This window comes from Heterodontus francisci, chromosome 8 (genome assembly GCF_036365525.1).
Source record: "Heterodontus francisci isolate sHetFra1 chromosome 8, sHetFra1.hap1, whole genome shotgun sequence".
NCBI lineage: Eukaryota > Metazoa > Chordata > Chondrichthyes > Heterodontiformes > Heterodontidae > Heterodontus > Heterodontus francisci.
This window is the reverse complement of record NC_090378.1, coordinates 77,215,774-77,238,278: the sequence shown is the minus strand read 5'-3', so window position 1 is coordinate 77,238,278 and position 22,505 is coordinate 77,215,774. Positions and strand designations below refer to the sequence as shown.

Below are 22,505 nucleotides of genomic sequence, written 5' to 3'. Positions count from 1 at the left end.
TAAGGCTATTTCAGTTATTTATAATGCGGTTTGAACATGTTCCTCAGTGTTTTGGGAGGTGTTAAAATAGGATACAAAAGCCAATTCAAGGTGGAGTTACAATAATGTGTTTTATTTCGTGCATTTCCTCCTATTCACAGTGAAGCATAAAAGAAAGACTTGCATTCATATAGCGCTTTTCATGACCACCCGATTTCTCAAAGCGCTAGCTATTTTCATACTTTATGGTAGAATAATTGCAGTCTCTTCCTTCAGAGTTTAGAAATTTAGATTTAATGCGTATTGATTTATTAAATATTAATGCTATATATTCTTTATATAAATGAAGTCCATTCCAATTGAACTGTGTAGAACATCTAACCAAACTGTTCTTTTCAACCAGGAAGGAGCTTGTACATTAGTTGACCATTGCATCATATTGAAAACATTGTGGAAATTGCAATGACTAAGAATAAAAAGAATTTTATCTAGGTCCATAGATGCACTAATATCTATATTGAGGACATTTCAGCTATCTCACCATCCCCAAGCGAAACTTGGCTATCTTTTTACGAGATCATGCAGTGAATGACCAATCAAAAACGAGCAGTGATTTGACATGTTAACTGCCATATCTACTACCTTCATATGATTCTTTTCACTTCAGTTTTAAGTATTTCTGCACCATCCATATTGTGACAGAAAAATTCATTCCTTTTGTATGTAGCACTGTGTATTGGTCTGAATTGATTTTTATCTGTTACTGATCTGTTCATTTGCAGATTTTATCCTTTTCCTGCTTCCAACTTGACTTCTTTCCCAACTTTTGTCTAAGTTTGGCAGGCGTGTATTAGAATTCTGAATGCATTTCATTTAATGGATATTGGGAACAATAGGGGCCCCTTCAACGAATCCTGAAGCATTTTATTCCATACCTTTTCCTTTCTCCACCTTAACATCACTACCCAAACAACACCTGATGCTTTATTTGTTTCAGCATTTTTTTTTTATCTGCACCCAGATTTTACTGTGAGTTTCAGTAGTCACCTGAGGAGCTTTGACAATGGTTTTTGGAAATGTAAACATATGTTAGGGGGTTGTCTATTGGCCACCTGAGATGCCACTCCTGAGAAAAATGAGGTGTGTAGTCTGGCAAAATATTGTTCCTCTAAAGCCAATGAGATGAAGATCACGTTTCATAAAGAGTAAGAGACTTGCTTGTATATAGCACCATTCACGTCCTGTGTCCCAAAGCACTTTACAGCCAATGAATTACATTTGAAGTACAGTCATGTGCAGTCAGTTGGCTCACAGCAAGGTCCCACAGCAATGAGATAAATAACCAGTTAATCTATTTTTGTGGAGCTGGTTGAGGAATAGGTGTTAGCTAGGGCACTGGGATACCTTTCTTTTTCTTTTATTCAACTCGTGCCTTAGGATTGTTTATATCCACCTGAATAGGTAGAGGAGCAACTCTTTAATGTCCTGTCCCAAAGACACCACCTTTGACAATTATTTAAACATTCAAACATGGCAAACATTTAAAGAGTGCATGGATGAACTGCAACAAGTGTTTATCCCTCTCTGGCGCAAAAGTAAAATGGGAAAGGTAGCCAAACCATGACTTAAAAGGGAAATTAGAGATAGCATTAGATCCAAGAAAGAGGCATGTAAATTTGCCAGAAAAAACATCCCTGAGGATTGGGAGCAGTTTAGAATTCAGCAAAGGAGGACCAAGGGATTGGTTAAGAAGGGGAAAATAGAGTACGAGAGCAAGCTTGCGGGGAACATAAAAACTCACTGTAAAAGTTTCTACAGGTATGTGAAAAGGAAAAGATTGGTGAAGACAAGTATAGATCCCTTACAGTCAGAAACAGGGGAAGCTATAATGAGCAACAAAGAAATGGCTGACCAACTAAATGCATACTTGGTTCTGTCTTCACAAAGGAGGACACAAATATCATACCAGAAATGTTGGGGAACATAGGGCTTAGTGAGAGAGAGGAACTGAAGGAAATCAGTATTAGTAGAGAAATGGTATTGGGGAAATTGATGGGATTGAAGGCCGATAAATCCCCAGGGCCTGATGATGTGCATTGGTGTCATCTTCCAAGATTCTATAGACTCTGGAGCAGTTCCTACAGATTGGAAGGTAGCTAATGTAACTCCGCTATTTAAAAAGGGAGGTAGAAAGAAAGCACGGAATTGTAGACCAGTCAGCCTGACGTCGGTAGTGGGGAAAATTCTAGAGTCTAAGATTTTACAGCAGAGCACTTTGGAGAACAGTGGTAGAATTGGGCAGAGTCAGCATGGATTTACGAAAGGGAAATAGTGCTTGACAAATCTACTAGAATTCTTCGAGGGTGTAACTTGTAGAATTGATGAGGGGGAGCCAGTGGATGTGGTTTATTTGGATTTTCAGAATGCTTTCGACAAAGTTCCACATAAGAGATTAGCAAATAAAATTAAAGCGCATGGGATTTGGGGTAGTGTATTGCGATGGATAGAGAATTGGTTGGCAGACAGGAAACAAAGAGTAGGGATAAATAGGTCTTTTTCCGACAGGCAGGCACTGACTAGTGGGGTACTGCAGGGATCGGTGCTAGGACCCCAGCTATTCACAATATATATTAATGATTTAGATGAGGGAACTAAATGTAATATCTCCAGATTTGCAGATGAGACAAAACTGGGTGGGAGGGGGAGTTGTGAGGAGAATGCAGAGGCTTCAGGGTGATTTGGACAAGTTGAGTGAGCGGGCAAACGCGTGGCAGATGCAGTATAATGTGGATAAATGTGAGGTTATCCACTTTGGTAGCAAAAATAGGAAGACAGACTATTATCTGAACGGCTATAAACTAAGAGAGGGGAATATGCAGTGAGACCTGGGTGTTCTCGTACACCAGTCGCTGAAGGTAAGCATGCAGGTGCAACAGGCGGTTAAAAAAAGGCAAATGGTATGTTGACCTTCATAGCGAGAGGATTCGAGTACAGGAGCAGGGATGTCTTGCTGCACATGACAGGGCCTTGGTGAGGCCACAGCTGGAATATTGTGTGCAGTTTTGGTCTCCTTATCTGAGGAAGGATGTTCTTGCTATAGAGGAATTGCAGCGCAGGTTTACCAGACTGATTCCTGGGATTGCGGGACTGACATATGAGGTGAGATTGAGTAAGTTAGGATTATATTTGCTGGAGTTCAGAAGAGTGAGGGGGGATCTCATAGAAACCTATAAAATTCTAACAGGATTTGACAGGGTAGATGCAGGAAGGATGTTCCCGATAGTCGGGGAGTCCAGAACCAGGGGACATTGTCTAAGGATACGGGGTAAACCTTTTCAGGACTGAGATGAGGAGAAATTTCTTCACCCAGTGAATGGTGAGCCTGTGGAATTCGCTACCACAGAAAACAGTTGAGGCTAAAACATTGTATGTTTTGAAGAAGGAGTTAGATATAGCTCTTGGGTCTAAAGGGATCAAAGGGTATGGGGCGAAAGCGGGAACAGGTTACTGAGTTGGATGATCAGCCATGACATGATCATAATGAATGACGGAGCAGGCTCGAAGGGCCGAATGGCCTACTCCTGCTCCTATTTTCTATGTTTCTATGACAATGCAGCAGTTCCTCAGTACTGTATTGTCAGCCTAGATATGTGCTCAAATTCTGGAGTGGCTCAGAGAATAGAGTCTGCCAACTGTACCAAGCTGACTTGAGTAGAACAAAGGGTACCTTAAAATTTACTACGCAAGGCATAGTGTTTTTTAGTTTGTTTCTGTTGTACTGGTCTTAGCTGGTGACTGCATCAACATAAGCTGAGTAGATTTTTCAGACCCGTGGGAAAAAAAGACTTGCATTTATATAGTGCCTTTCACGAGCACCGGACATTCCAAAGCATTTTGCAGCCAATGAAGTACTTTTGAAGTTTAGTCACTGTTGTAATGTAGGAAAGGTGGCAGCCAATTTGTGCACAGCAGGCTCCCACAAACAGCAATGTGATAATGACCAGATAACCTGTTTTTGTGATGTTGGTTGAGGGATAAATATTGGCCAGGACTCCAGGGATAACTCCCCTGTTCTTCAAAATAGTGCCATGGAATCTTTTTTTACATCCACCTGAGAGGACAGATGAGGCCTCAGTTTAACATCTCATTCGAAAGACAGCACCCCCCTCAGTACTGCACTGGAGTGTCAACCTTGATTGCTGCGACCGAGGAAAGTATCTTTTATAATTGGATCTTTCAGACTGTGTCTTCCTAGGAGTAGTAAGGGTACTGCTGAAGTGGATGCAGAAAGCTTTGTGATGGCATTATCATTCCAGCTATGGTTTGTTCTTTGTTGTGACGTCATGATAATGCTGTATCACTATTTCATGTATGTGTCCTGGCCAAAATATCACTATTACCATATGTTTACAAAACTGTAATTGCCTTGTTTTCCCAAAATTTGGCAGCATTGTAAAATTAATGTCATATTGCAGAAATGCAATTGACAAAATGAGATGAGAATGACTGCCCTTGACATCAAGGCAGCATTTGACCGAGTGTGGTATCACGGAGCCCTAGCAAAATTGAAGTCACTGGGAATCGGGGAAAACACTCCACTGGCTGGAGTCATACCTAGCACAAAGGAAAATGGTGGTGATTGTTGGAAGCCAATCATCTGAACCCCAGGACGTTGCTGCAAGGACGTGTCCATTTTCAGCTGCTTTATCAATGACCTTCATTTCATCATAAGGTCAGAGGTGGATGTGTTCACTGCGCAGTGTGACTCCTCAGATACTGAAGCAGTCCATGCCCGCCTGTAGCAAGACCTGGACAACATTCAGGCTCAAGCTGATAAGTGGCAAGTAGCATTTGTGGCACACAAGTGCCAGGCATGACCTTCTCTGACAACTGTCTCCCCTTGACATTCAGTGGTATTACCTTCGCAGAATCCCCCAGCATCAACATCCTGGGAGCTACCACTGACCGTGAACTTAACCGGACCTGTCATATAAGTACTGTGGCAACAAGAGCAGGTCAGAGGCTGGGAAATCTGTGGCCAGTAACTCGGTTCCTAACTCCCCAAAGCCTGTCCACCATCTACAAGGCACAAGTCAAGAATGTGAAAGAATACTCTCCACTTGCCTGGATGAATGCGGCTCCAACAACACTCATGAAGCACAACACCGTCAGGACAAAGCAGCCTACTTTATTGGTATCCCATCTACCACTTTCAACATTAACTTCCTCCACTGGTGCACACTGGCAGCAGTGTGTACCATCTACAAGATGCACTAAAACAACTCGCCAAGCCTCCTGTGACAGCACCTTCCAAACCCATGACATATACTCCCTAGAAGGACAAGGGCAGCAGATGTGTCGGAACACCACCACCTGCAAGTTCCTCTCCAAGTCATGCAACATCCTAACTTTGAACCTTATTGCTGTTCCTTCACTGTCACTGGGCCAAAAACCTGAAACTTGCTTGCTAACAGCACTGTAGGTGTACCTGCACCGGTTCAAGTAGGCTCACCACCACCTTCTAAAGGGCATTTAGGGATGGGCAGCAAATGCTGTCCTTGCCAGCGATGCTCACATTCCATGAATGAATAAAAATAGTACAGATTTCTGTTAGTTGGCTGCACTCCATTGTATAACTTCCCAATGTTTAGGGAAGTGTTGCTGACGCACATATAGATCCATTTACAGGGTCTACCGGGCAGTCAGCTGAATCAAATTGAGACAGTTTACTTTGCCACTGGCTCCATAAGACGCAAGTGTCCGCTTTTGGCACTAACAATGCATGAAGTGTGTGTATGCCTGTGTGTTTTTTATGTGTACACACATTTATTTGACCCAACTGTAAAAGATACTTTCCTCACTTTGGGTCTTAAAAATCTGCTCACCTCATCTTGATGCAGTCACTGGCCGTGCAAGATCAGCACTGCAGGAGATTTGATAGAATTGTTCAAAATCATGAATGGTTTTGATTAGAGTAAGTAGGGAGAAACAGTTTCCAGTGGCAGAAGGGTCAGTAACGCGAGATCACTGATTTAAGGTGATTGGCAAAAGAACCAGAGGTGACATGAGGAAACTTTTTTTACCCAGCAAGGTATTGTCATCTGAATGCACTGCCTGAAAAAGTGGTGGAAGCAGATTCAATAGGGAATTGGACAAATATGGGCCTTAGCAGTTGAAAAGGGAAAAAGTATTACAGGGTTATGGGAAAAGAGCGGGGGAGTAGGATTAAATGGATAGCTCGAGCTAAAAGTCAGCACAGGCATGATATGTTTAATGCTCTGCTTCTGTGCTGTTGCATTTTATGATTCTATAAAAGCAGCTCCCTTAAGTTTGATTAGGATTTAAATGTGGTAAGTTTAAATTTACAAACTCCACATCTCTTGATTGAATATAGCAAATTAGTTTATGCATGATGATGCCAATTGTAAGCCCAGGGAAAAACATGTCTCTACCACTGGTCTAAAAAATTCAGATTTTTATTGATGTGACTGCTGGCTGCAGGAGGTGTGCTGCAGGCATCTGCAACTGGAAAGTAATATCAGAGTCCCTTTAACCTTGATCTGAGTATATTGTGGAAAGGGTTATAACCATGTTCTTTAACAAGTATTGCTTAAAATGATTTTGCCTTTGTAGGTTCTGGCTTTGGAGGAGGCACAGGAGGAGGATTCACTGGTTATTGGGAACGTGGAGCCAATCTAAAGGAGTATTATGAGAAGAGAGATGAACAGGAAGCCCAAGCAGTAAGGGACATGTATATAATAAGTAGAACAGAATTGTGACTGTCCTCAGTAGTATACTATGCTCAGTAAGATAGTTTAAAGAACTATTTTTTGCATTTACAATGACTAATAAATGACAAACAACTTAATTTTCCCGTGTTTGCTAATTTAAATTCAGATTGAACCAAGTCATATAAGGAATTCATTATTAAAAGATGAAGCTTCTGAAATAAAAGTTGCTTAGATTGTTTTTTGATGAGATTTTGGATTCAGAAATATGTTTGTGCCTCTTTGCATTTCATGTCTTGTTGTACTACATAATTAATAGAATAAACATCCAGATATGAGACTCCCCAGTGTGTCAGTCAGTGTATAGTGTGGCATGGCATTGGGTTACTCGAGCTTTGGTCTGTGATGAGGTAACTGGGCGATTGGTTGTGGTGTAGTAATTGGTACCGATATCTCTGGGTTCGGCAGCAAGCAAGAGTAGCTAGGATTCTTGGGTAGGTATAAAAGACTACAGAAAACAGGATCAGACTTTGCTGTTATGGATCCTATACAAGTCGGAGCAGGGACCTTGGCCACTTTAGTTTTGACCTGTCTTTCTCTGGCTTAGCGTGTAGCACCGGTTCAGATTGATAGCTCACAGCAAGGAGTTGAGCCTGAGTGCCTCACCTCACTTGGTAGTCCATTTAGAGACATGGCCGCTACAGGAATATTTTTTAGCATCTTTTTTGGTAAGCTTTTTGAAACACAGCCATGGTAGTTTGTGTAAATAAAAAGTAACATTTTTGTACATTCTTCATAAGTTAAGAACTTTATTTTCTCCAGACTCTGGAATCTGAAGGCTTGGATTTGAATGCTGGTCTTCATGGCAACTGGACACTTGAAAATGCCAAAGCTCAACTTAACCAATTCTTCCAAAAAGAGAAGATTCAAGCGGATTATAAGTATTCACAAGTGGGACCTGACCACAACAGGTTTGACATTTTGATTGTGGACTAATCAATTGAGCAATTCTACAAGTAATCATTTTCATGGTTTTCATGTCATGTAATTCTGAGATAGTAAATCCCCACTTATGAAATGCGGTTAGTTTTCAGTGCTGGGAACAATGTAACTGTTGTCTGCTCATGCTGCCTGCATTGACAGCAGTGGATGTGCTGCTGTGCTTGAAATGAAAATAGTAATTCTTCCAGAAGCCACATAGTTAGGAATAGCATGCCTTTTAAAGCCCATATAGTTCATGATTGGATGTTCCAAAACAATCATTGTATGCCTCATATTAGTAAATCTAATGAATATGGTCCTTTAAATGCAGAAGATATGTAAGAATTACAGAAGTTGTAAACTGCTTTAAATGTGGCAAAGTTAGGTCAGTTGAAGCACACGTGTTCTGAATCAGAAGGTAGTGGGCTGAAGTCGCACTTCAGAGATTTGAGCACATATTTTAGGCTGACACTTCAGTGCAGTACTATAGGAGTGGTGCAAGGTTAGAGATGCTGTCTTTTAGATGAAATATTAAACTGACACCCCCATCTATCCCCTTAGGTGTAAAATAACCCATGCCACGATTCCTATTGGAGCAGGGCCATCCTGGCCAACATTTACCCCTCAGCAATGTCCCTAAAGCAGATCTGCTTGTTTATATCATTACAACAATGACAACATTTCAGAAGAATTTCATTAATAAGTGCTTGGGTTGAGCTGAGGACATAGATGGTGCTCTATCAAAGCAAGTTCTTTAAGTTGTCAGGATTTCTTTTATTAATTACCAAAATGAGACACCAGTTTATATCCAAAACTGAAAGTAACTTGAAAATGCATCAGAAACCGTTTGCAACTTTTTTTGTTATGATTTAGACTAGTCTAGATGGCAAAGGTACAGTATACATAAAAAATAAATTTCTTTCCTAATTACTTGAAGGTAAATTCTTGACATTTTTTCTTGCTTTTACCTAATTATCCTGAATCATGTATCAGCAGTGACTGAGAAAGAAGACCTGATAATTTTCCAGGTCATCCCACTGCCACTCTGGATAATCTAGTAGTAGGTGACTTTTTTTTCTGCCTGTTTGAACTCCCATCATGGCTTGGGAAAGTTTGTAATGGTCTGTAAGGGGAGAAAAGCCAGAAAAGATGGAGCTTGAAGGACAGGAAAAATACACCTTGAGATTATTCTTGGGATCTCCAGCAGCATTCTCATATTCCTCATTATGCTGTTATTGAACTTAATGGCAGTGCTGCAAGAGAAATGCAGCATGAAATTTAAAATGCTGAATGCATGTGAACAGACTGCAGAAGACAGTTTGCCTCATTTGATCGGGTCAAACTGATCTTATCTGTACAGTGACTTTTTGGTGTTTTATCAATCTGTGGTTACTTAAGTAAATAGAGTAACGTAGAAGGAAATGTTAGCCAAGCAATGCTGTAATTACTGTTTAGGTCACATCCGTTTTTTAAAATTGGTTTTGAATGCTTCAACATTAAAGCAGAGGGATTGACTGTTTTGCTGATCCTTTCACTCAAGAAGAATTGGCAGAGTGTAATCCTCATACATTTTCAACACTGAAGGAGCAGAGAAGTGGAAAACTTTGTACTCACCTGTGAGAAAGCCAGTGAGCAAAATGGTTTCTTTAATTGATTGTTATAGAGCAAGTGTTCCAGGTGCAGCTGATGATTTGTATTTGATTGAAAACTGAGTTATTCCATACTTCATGGTATGGTACCAGTATGTTTCTCAGCCAGCTTGCCTTGTTATATTGAGCTTTCTAGGGGGTAGTTGCCCAGTACCCCTGTGAATGCTAAGAACACTTAAATATGATATAGTAGACACCTGCTAATTGGGAAATAAATCAACAGATCGATGAATTTCTGTTGGACTTCACTTTTGAACATTATATTGCATCTTGGTGATTTCCATTAATTGGAAATTCTGTGACTTTACTGGGCCAAATAGCAGGGATCTACTGTGCAAGCATTTTCTTATGTTGACTATTACTTTTGGGAGGGTGCTAAATTACTTAATTCCATTTCATCTCCCAAAACATTGTGCAGTTTTAGTGTATGGTGGCATCTCGAGTATGCAAAATAGTCATTGCCTTTTGAGGGCAAAAACTTTAGTTGTACATTAGTTGTGTAGTTTGCTAACTTGAGCAAAGGTACCATGATTTCAAAAATTATAGTCTGTTACGTGGGCAAATATTTTTACCACAGATGAATAGCATGTTGATGGCAAACTAAATAAAAGTGACAAACTTGTCACTCCTTTATCTAATCTTTCATGGGGGTGAGGTGACACCAGAAATCTCTCTTGCAAACATGTGACGTTGCTTAGGCTGCACTAAGCTGTCACATGGTATCCTTCCATTGTAGGAATGATGGTACAAGCAATCATAGACAGCTATTGATTTCTGGTGTCACTTTTCCTGTAGGTGTTCTAGGGGACCTAGGGCTGATGGAGATTGGAACTTTACTGAGCTTGGCAGAGAAACATACTGGCATCCAAGAATGGTGGATATTGGGCCTATTGACAGGCTTCTCTGAATCGTGAAGTTGCTGTGCTTGATCTCATTTGACCAAATATAGGATCAGAAGTGAGTTATACGGATAAAAAGATACATGCATAGTACTGAAGAAAAACTGTGGACACCAAGAACTAGATTCCAGGACTGAGTCATATATTGAAGGAGTAACTTTTTTGGCACTCCATTTGTTTGTTGTGTTTAGATCTGCATGACCAAAACTCTTGTTTGGATGTATGTTTTAAAGCAAGAAATAGAAAATCTGAATGACACAACAACACCATGCTTTCCTTTATTCAATGGAATTGGCCAGTCAGGAAGCTAGTTCCACCTCAATAGTTTTCCATTCAAATGCTAATGCGTGGTTGAAACTTAAATATATAAAATTCTGTATTACCAAAGTGTATTGGGTGCATTTCCTCTTTTTTTTGTCTTGTACTAAATGCACAAATATATTTTTCTTAAATATACCCCGCTGACTTTTTAAAAAATTACAAGTAGTACATCTATAGGTGCCAGTATAAATGGAGAAAGTCTTAGTCTTACTGCACCTTAAAATCTTTATATGACTGTGTCTCATTTATTTATATTCATGTTTTTAAGTTTATTTTTAATGCAAAAAGGCTGGCTGAATTGACTACATAGCTGAGTAGGCAGCTTGACAGCAATTGATTATGAACAGATTCAGAACTAAAAAACTGAATGAAAAAGGTTTGGCACTGAATATTAGAGCATAGAGTTCTTCAGAAAACCAGGAAATTCAATGCTTTCTAGTAACCATTGCTTTGTTTTGTTATGTACATCAATCATTATTTTGTTTGTATCACAGGTAAAAAGTGGATTCATTAATGAGTATGGAATTTATTAAATACTTCTACACCCGTGTATGGCAAATATTTCCAAATACTTCTAAACCTGAATATGGCAGAGGATAGGTTACATAAGCTGCTGTACTCAGCTGTGATGCACAGTCAGACTATGAAATTTAACCAAATTTGGCTTTTGAGGCTTAAAAATGAGTTCCATACGATGGATGCCCTACCAGTTATGGCTAAAAGTTCTTCTGTTTAAGCCAAAACTGTGTTGTAAACCCAAATAACCATCTTAAACTAAGGAATATTTTGTTTTATTTTTGACTGACATTTAGCTTTTTCTGCTTCTACTGAACATTTTTGTGTTAAAAGGTACGTACGTGACCATCTGTGGAGTTATGCCAATGCTTCTCTGTAATCATCCCTTTGGAGGTATGCAAGTAGATGGATCTGACCTGCCTCTGGAGTTTCTACTTAATTTCATTCCTAAAATTGGAACATCGCCTTGTGGGGAGTCATTGGTATAAATACTTGGGCTGTAATTCCTGCACAGCAGTGTAGTGGCGCGAATTGTGCACAAAGCTAATATTTCCCATTACTTCACTGAAATTGGTTATATTTGTTTTCAAATCCCTTTGAATGTTGATCTTATTTACTGTTCAAGCATTTTTAATTTGTCACCTTCAGATGCTAGAATATATGAAACATATGGAATTTATGTTTAGATAGAGGATCTGGATCGGCGCAGGCTTGGAGGGCCGAAGGGCCTGTTCCTGTGCTGTAATTTTCTTCTTTGTTCTTTGAACGCTTAAACTCAATCTTTAAATTTCTAGATTACTACTTTCAGCAATTTTATCTCCTACAACGGAGATATTTGCATTGAGTGCTGTATTCCCTCTTCAAATCATGCCTGTGGTATAAAAATTAAATATTCAAATCTTGTACCATTTGTTCAGAATGTACTGGACATTATTTGGTTAAATTTATTGCACATTTCGATATTAGTGGGATGGTGGAAGTGCGGAAACGACAGGGTTAATTTCATGTTGTGCATGTCATTTCAGGAGTTTTATTGCAGAGATGACTATTCACGTGAGACAGCTGGGAAGAAGTAAGTAGCCACTTACATTTTGACATGACTAGCTTTACTGTTGACTGTAAGGCTTGTAAGTGAACTTGTTATAACAGACTGCAGTAACACCTCCGCTGTCATGCAAGGGTGTCTAAAGGACCTTCAGCCCAGAAAATCAGGATGCATCTATTAAACTAATTAATTATATCAAGAACAAAACTGAGAGAACATTCTTGCTATAACAACTTTTTAAAAAAATGACATTTTATTTTTGGTGAAGGGCTGAAGATAGTAAGTATGGAGACAGAATAAATCCGTATAATATGAATGAAGCACATAAAATGGAATTTTTTAATGCAGATAACCTGTGTATCCCCTATATCCTTAGATTTTTGCCAATCAAGAATCTATCCAACTTTGCCTTAAAATATTCAATGACCATGCCTCCCTGCTCTCTGGAGAAGAGAATTCCACAACCTAACAACCCATGAGAGAAAAAATTTCTTCTAATCTCCATCTTAAATGGGAGACCCCTTATTTTTAAACTGTTCCCTGGTTTTAGTCTTTCTCACAAGTGGAAACATCCTCTCAGCATCCACCCTGTCAAGTCCCCTCAAGATCCTATGTTTCAATAAGATCACCTCTCATTCTTCTAAACTCCAATGGATACAGGCCCAACCTTTCCTCATAAGATAACCCCTTCATCCCAGGAATCAATCGAGTGAACCTTCTCTGAACTGCTTCTAGTGTAGTTATAGCGTTTCCTAAGTAAGGAGACCAAAATTGTACACAGTACCCGAGAACAAAGTACTGCAGATCTGGAAAACTGAAAGTGCTGGAAATACACAGCAGGTCAGGCAGCATCTGTGGAGAGAGAACCAGAGTTAACGTTTCAGGTCTGTGATCTTTCATCAGAACCAGTAAATGGACGTAAAAAAATTTGGTATGCCCACACAGGCGCTGCGTCATGAAGCCGCTGTGATTTCAAATGTGGCGGCCCATTAGCAGATGACGTGGAGGGGGTGGGTGAGCCGCCACAGGCAATGCCATTCGGCGCCAATTTTAAAGGGTTTACGGCCATCAATGCACATTTAAAATTTAAAGAGATAGGTAAGTTTAAGTTTCCGAAACTTAATAAAATAAATGTTTCATGCACTCTCCCACCCCCAATGGCAAATCACAACATTCCTGCCCTTTTCCCTCCGGAATACAGATATTTAAAATTCGACCCCCCCACCCAATCCGCAGTGTTTTAACCCTGCTCCCCTCTTCCCACACAGCGAAAAGAATCATCCCCTCCCCTCCCCACAGGTGTCGCGCCACGTTTCCCTGAACGGGGATTCAGAGGCACTGCATTGTTGGCTGCCCGACTGAAGATCGGTGTGGCGATTAAGGAGGCAATGGGACCCTCATTAAATCAGGTATGTAAATCAGTTAACACATTTAAATGGGGATCCAGCGGCAGGCAGCTGCCAGGAAGCCTCGTCGCCATCGCCGAGATTGGCATGGGGCCTGCTGCTGTTGGGGTTGGTACGAGCCTCCGCTGCACCGATCTTCATTGCCCCTCCGCCAACGTTCCCGACGGCGGAGGGGCTTTAAAATGCAGCCCGTTAACTCTTGCTTCTTTCTCCACAGATGCTGCCTGACCTGCTGAGTATTTCCAGCACTTTCTGTTTTTGTCACAGTATTCCAGACGTGGTCTTGCCAACAGCCTGTACAATTGTAGCAGTTTCCTTCCTTTTATATTCCATTCCCCTTGCAATAAACAACAACATTCCTTTTGCCTTCCTAATCACTTGCTGTACTTGCATACTAACTTTTTATGATTCATGTACCACGACACCCAGATCCCTCTACTGCAGCGTTCTGCAACCTCTCTCCATTTAAATAATATACTGCTTTTTTATTCTTCCTGCCAAAGTGGACAAGTTCACATTTTCCCACATTATACTCCATCTGCCTAATTTTTTCCCATTCACTTAACCTATCTAAATCCCTTTGCAGACTCGTTATATCCTCCTCACAACTTGCTTTCCTACCACCTATCTTTGCAAATTTAGCAACTACACATTTGGTCTCTTAATCAAGTCATTGATATAGACTGTAAATAGTTGAGACCCCAGCACTGATCCCTGTGGCACTCTGCTCAATACAGCTTGCCAACTTGAAAATGACCCATTTATCCCTACTCTCTGCTTCCTGTTAGCTAACCAATCCTCTATCATGCTACTTTGTTACCCCCTACATCATGAGCTCTTATTTTGTGCAGTAACCTTTGATGTAGCACCTTATCAAACGCCTTTTGGAAATCCATATACACCACATCTACATCCCTTTATCTGTGTTGCTTGTTACTTCCTTGAAGAACACTAATAAATTAGTCAAACATGGTTTCCCTTTCACAAAACCATGTAACCATGTTGACTCTGCCTGATTGTATTAAGATTTTCTAAATGCCCTTGTTCTTGTATAATTTACAAGAACACTTTTTTTAATTGCATAGGAATATGGTGGTGAAATGCATGAGCATTCCAAATAGTCCTGAAGTTTGTGTATTACAGGAAAAATAGTCACAGCAGTTTTATGACCAATCATGATGGTAAGAGGTGGAATTCCAGAGCATCTTGTTGCTTAAAGTGACTTTTATTTGTCTTTTATTGAGTTGCTAGATTGGGCACCCTGTGGAATTAAATGTGCTGGATAAATAAAATTGTGAAATTCATGCCGAAATATGAATTGGGACTTTGTATTGTTTCCTCCCTCTTAAGGGATCACAGCCCGTGAACATGGTTCAAATAAAAAACTGGCTGCACAGTCATGTGCACTGTCATTGGTCAGACAGCTGTACCATCTCGGGGTGTTTGAAGCTTTCACTGGACACACAAAAAAGAAAGAGACAGAAAAGGTGCGTCACTTATTGGCTCTCAAAGAATGTTTCATGACTTTTGCATGTTGTATTGTAAGATGAAGACACTATTTTGTGATCATTACATTTTCTTTATCAAATCTTCCTTTTGTGAGTGCTGTTTGGATTGCTTCATAATTCCATAAACTTTTGCCATAAATTGACCTACAAAATACCTATTGTAAAGGTTCCCTTATTAATTCAATAGGTTTAACACTGAAAACTTGAGCTGACTTAGGAAGACCACATATTTAGTTCCCGGGTTTCAGCACCATGCTGAGTGAATCCAGCATTTCTTGTTTTTATTTAGTTCCCTTGTCTATGCTGAGTTAACTTTTCAATTAAGTGGAAGAGGCACTACAGTGGGCTTCCTTATCTCCTGATTAGGGAATTCAATTGATCAGGGTTGCTGTTCCTGATCATTATCCACTAATCACTGTTGTAAGTATGAATGTTGGATGAGAATAGAAAAGGACTCAGCTGTGATGATTTCTGCATTTCACTACCCTGATGATCATTGTCACATGAAAAATGACTGTGGGTGGGCTACTGGAGGAGGCTTAGCACCCTTGTCAGCCAAGGGTTCATGTCTTCAAGAAAAGAAAGGAGAAATGAATGAGTATAGAGAAATAAATGCTTGATGGAGTGGCTTCGAGGAGAAGGGAAGTGGCAGTAGTTGAGATGGAATAGAGTGCTTTCAGCATGAAATACTTCATTTCCCTTTTCCAAGAAAATATGGGTAATGCCAAGTCTCAGATGTAAGCATTTTGAAATTGCTAAATTCCAAGCATTGTGAGGGACGTTCTGATCATTCTCAAATAGGTGTGCTACAGGCCCCAACTGTATACCACTCTGTGTAATGTACAATGAGGATCAATGAGCTTTTAGGTTCCAGATCCATCTAAAATTTCAGCATTGCCAAGTACACAGTAGGAAGCTATTTCTGGAATTATTTTGTGTAACTTGTTTCTCTGAGTCACATCCTTTCTAAGTTAAAGTGTATTTTATATGCTTGACTGGTGAAAAGGTTTTTAAGTTATTGTCATTTATTCTTTAGGTGGAACCATATGATCTAAATATTGCTAGTGACTTGGAACGTCAGCTTGAATCTGTTGTACATGAGCTGGGTTTGCAGCTTGTGCCACCAGTAAGTATTCATAATATTTATCTGTTATATGTGAGTTGAAGCTTACTGGGAACACTGAGGAAAAAACTAGTCTTGAGAATCCTGTTCCTGGCTAGTTTTTCTTCTATATAGTAAAATGAAAACTACCTGAGGAAGTTCCTGATTTTCAAGAGCTTTGTGACTGTTCGTGGCCATCTTGCTGATAGTTCTCTCAAGTCTTGAGCAGTCCTATCTTTGCATCTGATAATTAACATATAGCTTTTAAAATATATATATATATATCGACTGTGGGACCTTGCTGTACGCAAATGGCTTTTGCTGTTTCTACATTACAACAGTGACTACGCTTCAAAAGTGCTTCATTGGCTGTAAAGTGCTTTGGGACATCCTGAGGCTGTGAAAGACATTATATGAATCCTTGACCTACCCGTCCTTGAAAGCCACCACTCCATCTTCAATTTCCCTTTCTTCTGCAAAAGCCTAGATTATGTGTCATCTCCAGATCTTCTGCTACTTCACTTTTGAACCTCTCAAGTAGGTATCTGTTCCTGTCAGAGCACTGAAATGGTCCTAATTAAAAGTCACAATGACATCCTATGTGACTGTGATTTCCTTGTCTTTATCGACTTTTCATATGGTTGACTGCACCATCCACCTCCAGTGCCTACCTTTCATTTTTCAGCTGAGTAGCATTAGTTCCATTCTTGCCTAACCAGTTGAGGCCAGATAATCTCCTGCAATAGCTTCCCTTCCTGACCCCATCTACTGTTGTTTCTGGAGTCCCCCAATACATTGTGTTGGCTGCCATCTATTCCTCATGTACATGCTGCCCCGTTCACCTGAAGACATGACATCAGGCTCTGCTGAAAAGCATCTAGCTCTATCTTTCTGCTATGTCTCCAGCCCCTCTGCATTTTCCTCCAATTAAATGATGGGAAGATCAAAACAATTGTTCTTGGCCCCTACCATGAACTCCATACCCGTGCCAACGATTCCATCTCTTTCTGCCACTGTTGGGCTACACATACTGCTTGCAACCTCAATATCCAAGCTGACTCCATATCCTCTTCTCATCCTCGTGTTCAAAGCCCTTCCTATCGCTGTAACCTCCTCCAATCTTCCAAGAACTCTGCGCTCCTGCAGCTCTGGCCTCTTAAGCATCTCCCACTTTTTCCCACCATTGGCAACTGGACCTTGAGCTGCATAGGCCTGAATATCTGAAGTTCCCTTCCTAAAATTGCCCCCTTTCCATTGCTCTTTTTTATTCCTTTAAGACCCTGAAAGCTACCTCTTTGACCAAACTATTAGTCACCTTGCAATATCTGCTCCTTTGGTTCCGTGTCAGTTTTTGGCTGATTACACTTGTGAAGTACCTTGGGATGTTTTCTTGCATTAAAGACACAAATAAATGCAAGTTGTTGATCCTATGTTCAGTGTTGGCCTTGTGGGGAAGCAGTTGAAAAGTGGAATGTTAGAATACATAGTCAATAGTGATTGGTCAGATTGATCAACAGCTTGATTTGGTTGTCTAGCTGTCCTCTCCTCTTTAACGAGAAAGAAAGAAAATAACTAATATTTAGAATTGATCTGAAAACACTTCTGGGTGATTGTGGGGAACAAAATACTGTTGAGACTTCGATATGGGTGCACAGTATGATAAGTTTGCTCAGTGATGCATTCAAAGCTTTTATTGTGAACACATGGCTACAAATTGTTAGCATTGATCTGTAACCATTTGATTCTGTAGCCCGAAGACCCCGAAAATCCAGTTTCACTGACTGTTGGAAAGCTTGCCCATTTTGAGCCATCGATTCGACAGAACTTTGCAGGAGTTGTACCATGGTCACCTCCACAAATCAACTGGAACCCTTGGACCAGTAGCAATATTGATGAAGGACCTCTTGCATATGTAAGTGATGCCAGAAAATAGAGCGACAGTTGACGGGAGTATAACAGTTGTAAAATTCACAATTGTGCAGTTAAGATGAACATTTATTTTTTAAAAATGAAACTACAATTAGTTACTAAAGTGTACAAGCACAGTTGATATAATTTTCAAATATGGTACATTTTGTGATCTCACTAGTTGGGGTGTGAGGTGCAGTGTTGCCTCTAAATTTTTTATACACTGTGAGCAACAAACCCCTCTGAGCAGTTCTTTTTTTCCATAGGCAACTTACATTTTAAGTCACTGAATTTCTACAAAGTGCAGTAGTCTGTTTATTTCATTGCAAGGTACCTTTCAGATTGCTGCATGGCCCATTCTGCCTTTCCTGTCTCTAATCTCCTTTTCCAGCACAAGAGCTCACACTTTTCAGAGAGTGGATGAAATGCAGAAGGAGTGGGGAGGATACACACAGCTTCAAAGTCTGGGCTTAGAACATAGACACTTTAAAAATCCTTTTATCTTGCCAAACAGTGAAATGAAACTGACATAATATGGTCTCTTATCCATTAATCTAGATAACTTTAATTAACTTGTGGCTTCCAGGCTCAGTTAATGCTGAAGGTAGTTGTTCTTGATGAGCAAGGGGGTGGAAGGTTATTGGGGGAAGGTGGAAATATGGAGCAATCAGTTCAGCAGGCTTGAAGGGCCGAGTATTTATTTATTATTATTTATTTAGAGATACAGCACTGAAACCGGCCCTTCGGCCCACCGAGTCTGTGCCGACCAACAACCACCCATTTATACTAACCCTACAGTAATCCTATATTCCCTATCACCTCCCTACACTAGGGGCAATTTACAACGGCCAATTTACCTATCACCTGCAAGTCTTTGGATGTGGGAGGAAACCGGAGCACCCGGCGAAAACCCACGCAGACACAGGGAGAACTTGCAAACTCCACACAGGCAGTACCCAGAATCGAACCCGGGTCCCTGGAGCTGTGAGGCTGCGGTGCTAACCACTGCGCCACTGTGATCTACTCCTGCTCCTAATTCGAATGTTCATTGGCCGTGCGCCAAATGTATAATCGACAATCCAATCTACATCATTAACCTGCCCATCAGAAAGCATTAGGTGCTCATTGAAACTAAATCCATTGATCAATTTCACTCCAGACTCTGTTTATCTGGACCATGATAGGCTGGGTTTGTGACCTTTAGTTGCTGTGGGTCTTTCTGGGCCATGTGTCTCCTGGTTGAGTCCTGGGCCATTGAGAACTGCTGAATGGGGAGCACTAGCAAGTCTCTCTAATCCAGGCTTGGTAATGAGACGCTTCACAAGCCCCGTCACTTTCATCCAGCTCAGCCTTTCCGCTCTCCTCACAGACCAACTGGCTACTTGGGAATTTTTGGGAGTGGATGAGTCGGCTCTCTGCTCTCTTCCTCCCTTGATTAATGAATCTGGAATGCTCTCCCTTCTGAAGCTCAGTTTCCCCCAGGGCTCTGGGACCTTGGCCAGCACCTTACTTGCTTCCCTTCTTGCCGCACGCTGCTCACTTCTGTACGCATCTCCCCCTCTCCGCTTCATCTTGCTGCGCTTCCAATCTCAGATTCCCTCTCTTCTACACCTACTACTCCTCCAATCACGACTGCATTTTTTGCCGCACTCTATCCAGCCACTTGCGCTTTTGCCATTGGTGTTTGATGCTGACTCCTGCCTCCTGCTCGAACTTGATGTTGTTAGCGGCCTGTTTATTTTAGCGTTCGGTGCATTCCAGATTGCTGCTCAGCCATCCACGTGCACAACTTAGAGAGTACGGGTGAGCACGAAATTTTGTTCACCAAATATACATTCCATGTCATATATTGGGGTTAAATTTTGTTCGAGAAAGTAATTCATTAAATATGTTAAAGGATTACCCTCTTGATTCAACACAGGTTAAATCACAAGCCTCTGCTGCTTTAAGAGTGCAGCATCATCATTGTGTAACTTACACTTCCCATTCAGTAGTAATATTCCTAGTGCAGGGGAGTGGCAGAATTTCCCTTGTTAGGGTAGTGTTAAATTCATAACAGGGAAAGCTACATTTTGTCCTCTAAGGAAATTGGCTGTACTTGTTTCATTGCATTCGATCTGCAGATCGAATGCATATAAGCAAATGTAAAATTCAGTCTCTGATAGTATTTCATCGGAAGGTCTTCGGCATGAATGGATACAGTTTGCATTTGGAAACTTGGCAGACCATGTTCTGATTACAGTGAAATCTGTATTGCCTCTTGTAATGGAGGAGAGACCCCTGCCCTGTCGCGTAATCAAGAGTCCCCAAATCACTGGGCACAGCTGTAAACTGCCTTCACCACCTGTCGTCTTCATTTCCAGCAGCATTTGCTTCCTTACTCCAGTAACAGAAGATGATATTTTATTAAGTAGTCGTGTGGGTCACATCTACTAGTACCTATCCATAGCTGCCAGACCTACCACAGAAAGAGCAAGTCAAAAACACTGTCTTGAAGCCAATCATGCCCCTTACACCTCTCTCTACTACATGTAAGTAGTAGATAGTACTCATTTACCTCCAGTAAAGTTGGTTTAATAATTTCAGCAGTCCCGGTGTCTTTGAATGTTAATATAGAAGATGCTTTTTCAGAAGTTTTTTTATTTAACTACATTTTTTGTCCTTAACAGCCACATTAATCAAAAGTACCATTATAACTCAGTTGTACTTTTTACAGGCGACACCAGAACAAATCAGTATGGACTTAAAGAATGAGCTGCAATACCAGATGCAGAATGATAGCAACCTGCAACACGTGGGTACTTTTTTTCTTTCAAATGTGTACTTTACAGTTATTTTGTAAAGTGATAACTTCTTCAACTATTATTTTTAAGTACTTACCAGTTGTTGAATTATTTGATAGTTTTGCATAGTACCTGCTGTAACACTGTGTGGCTTATTGTGTTAGCTTGGCTCAGTTAGTAGCTCATTCACGTCTTAATAAAAAAAAATTGAGTTCAGATCCCATGATGGATTTAAGCACTTAATATAGGCTGACACTTCAGTATTGTCAGAAGCACAGTCTATTGGAGGAGATGTTATCATAATGGATGTCATCCTCTCCAAGACCTTGAAACCCTTACTAAAGCGTGTACGTATATGTGTATTACATCTACACCCACTTCCTATCTTTGCAATTTGACATTGTGTTGTCCCTCTTTTCTTTGTGTCAGTCTTTTCAATTCAAAATTTCTATGTCCTTTATTAAGAGTATATAAATTCTTCACTGTGCTATCCAAACACTGGGTTCTCAGATTCCAAAATAGACTTGTTAGTTGAAAGGGGGATTATTACCAGAAAGGGGAAGCAGGAGAAATCTCTTGGTTTCTAAACCAGAACTAAATTCACTTACAGGTTACCTGAGCGCAATGTCACAAACATAGGAGTAAAGTTGTAAAATTCAAATCCTTCTATGGCCTCGTCCCTCCCAATCTGTCTCTGCTGCCTGTAACGTTACAACCGTCCAAAATCTCTGTGCTCCTCCAATTCTTACGTATCCCCGATTTTAATCGCTCCATTGTTGGCAGCTGTGCCTTCAGTTGCCCAGACCCGAAGCTCTCAAATTCCCTCCCCAAATTTATGGGCTGAATTTTAAGAGCCTGCCGCCGATCTTGGCGGTGAACTCAAAAAATGGCGGCCAGAGCTGCTGCTATCTCATGTGCGGCAGCTCATTTAATAGCCGTGGTGGCCCGTCCCCTCCAATCATGTGGAAGGGGCGGCTGTCCATCCTCAGCAATTTTTAAAGGGCAGCCAGCCCTGCCGGCACATTAAAACTTTTAAAGAAATATCCCCCCAAAATTTATCCAAGAAATTTTAAGCGCCCCTTTCCAACCCCTGATAACAATTATATTAATTACTTGCCCTCTCCCTCCCCCGTCAAACACTTAGCTTCTAAATGTGACCTCCCCACCCCCAAGATTGCACAAAGTTTCGAGTTCACCCCTTCCTACCATCCCCTACACCCATTACGTTTATTTGACTCCCCCCGCTGACAGAAAGTATTAACCCCACCCCCCAACCATTGCTATGCCGCCTTCCCCTGCCCAGGGAGCTGAAGGCGTGGGCGTGCCTGCCTCCGCAATCTCCCTCAAGATTGTATGTGAGTGTATTTTAATTTATTCATTCCCTTCATTTACATATGTTAAGTGGGGTCCCATCATCCAGCAGCGGGGAGCCTGCCATGGAGCCTCGCCATTTCTGGGAGGATTGGGCTGGGCCCTCCCAGTGTCCAGGTCCGTGGTGGGCCTCTTCCGAACCCATGTTCAGGCACTATTCCACCCCCCACCACACCCACCCGCACTAAGGAGCCTGACATCGAGGACTTGGTAAAATCTTGCCCTATGTGTCTTTCTTCCTTTTTAAAATGCTTCTCAAACCTACCTCCTTGACCAAGCTTTGGTTATCTGTCCTAATATCTCCTTATG

At 40.9% G+C, this 22,505-nt stretch overlaps 1 protein-coding gene across 3 annotated transcripts in view; it reads left to right on the top strand.

Moving 5' to 3' along the window:
- dhx9 (DEAH (Asp-Glu-Ala-His) box helicase 9) overlaps nt 1-22,505 on the top strand; it is a 73,245-nt gene that overhangs the window by 11,687 nt on the left and 39,053 nt on the right. For 2 of the 3 annotated variants that reach the window (XM_068037398.1, XM_068037399.1), the window contains exons 5-11: nt 6,613-6,719; nt 7,530-7,678; nt 12,099-12,145; nt 14,875-15,011; nt 16,069-16,158; nt 17,885-18,046; nt 20,759-20,836. In XM_068037398.1, the coding sequence (XP_067893499.1) occupies nt 6,613-6,719; nt 7,530-7,678; nt 12,099-12,145; nt 14,875-15,011; nt 16,069-16,158; nt 17,885-18,046; nt 20,759-20,836 (770 nt within the window). Of the gene's footprint in view, nt 1-6,612; nt 6,720-7,529; nt 7,679-10,216; nt 10,295-12,098; nt 12,146-14,874; nt 15,012-16,068; nt 16,159-17,884; nt 18,047-20,758; nt 20,837-22,505 lie in introns of those variants that run through there. The other variant, XM_068037400.1, reaches the window with a different exon arrangement.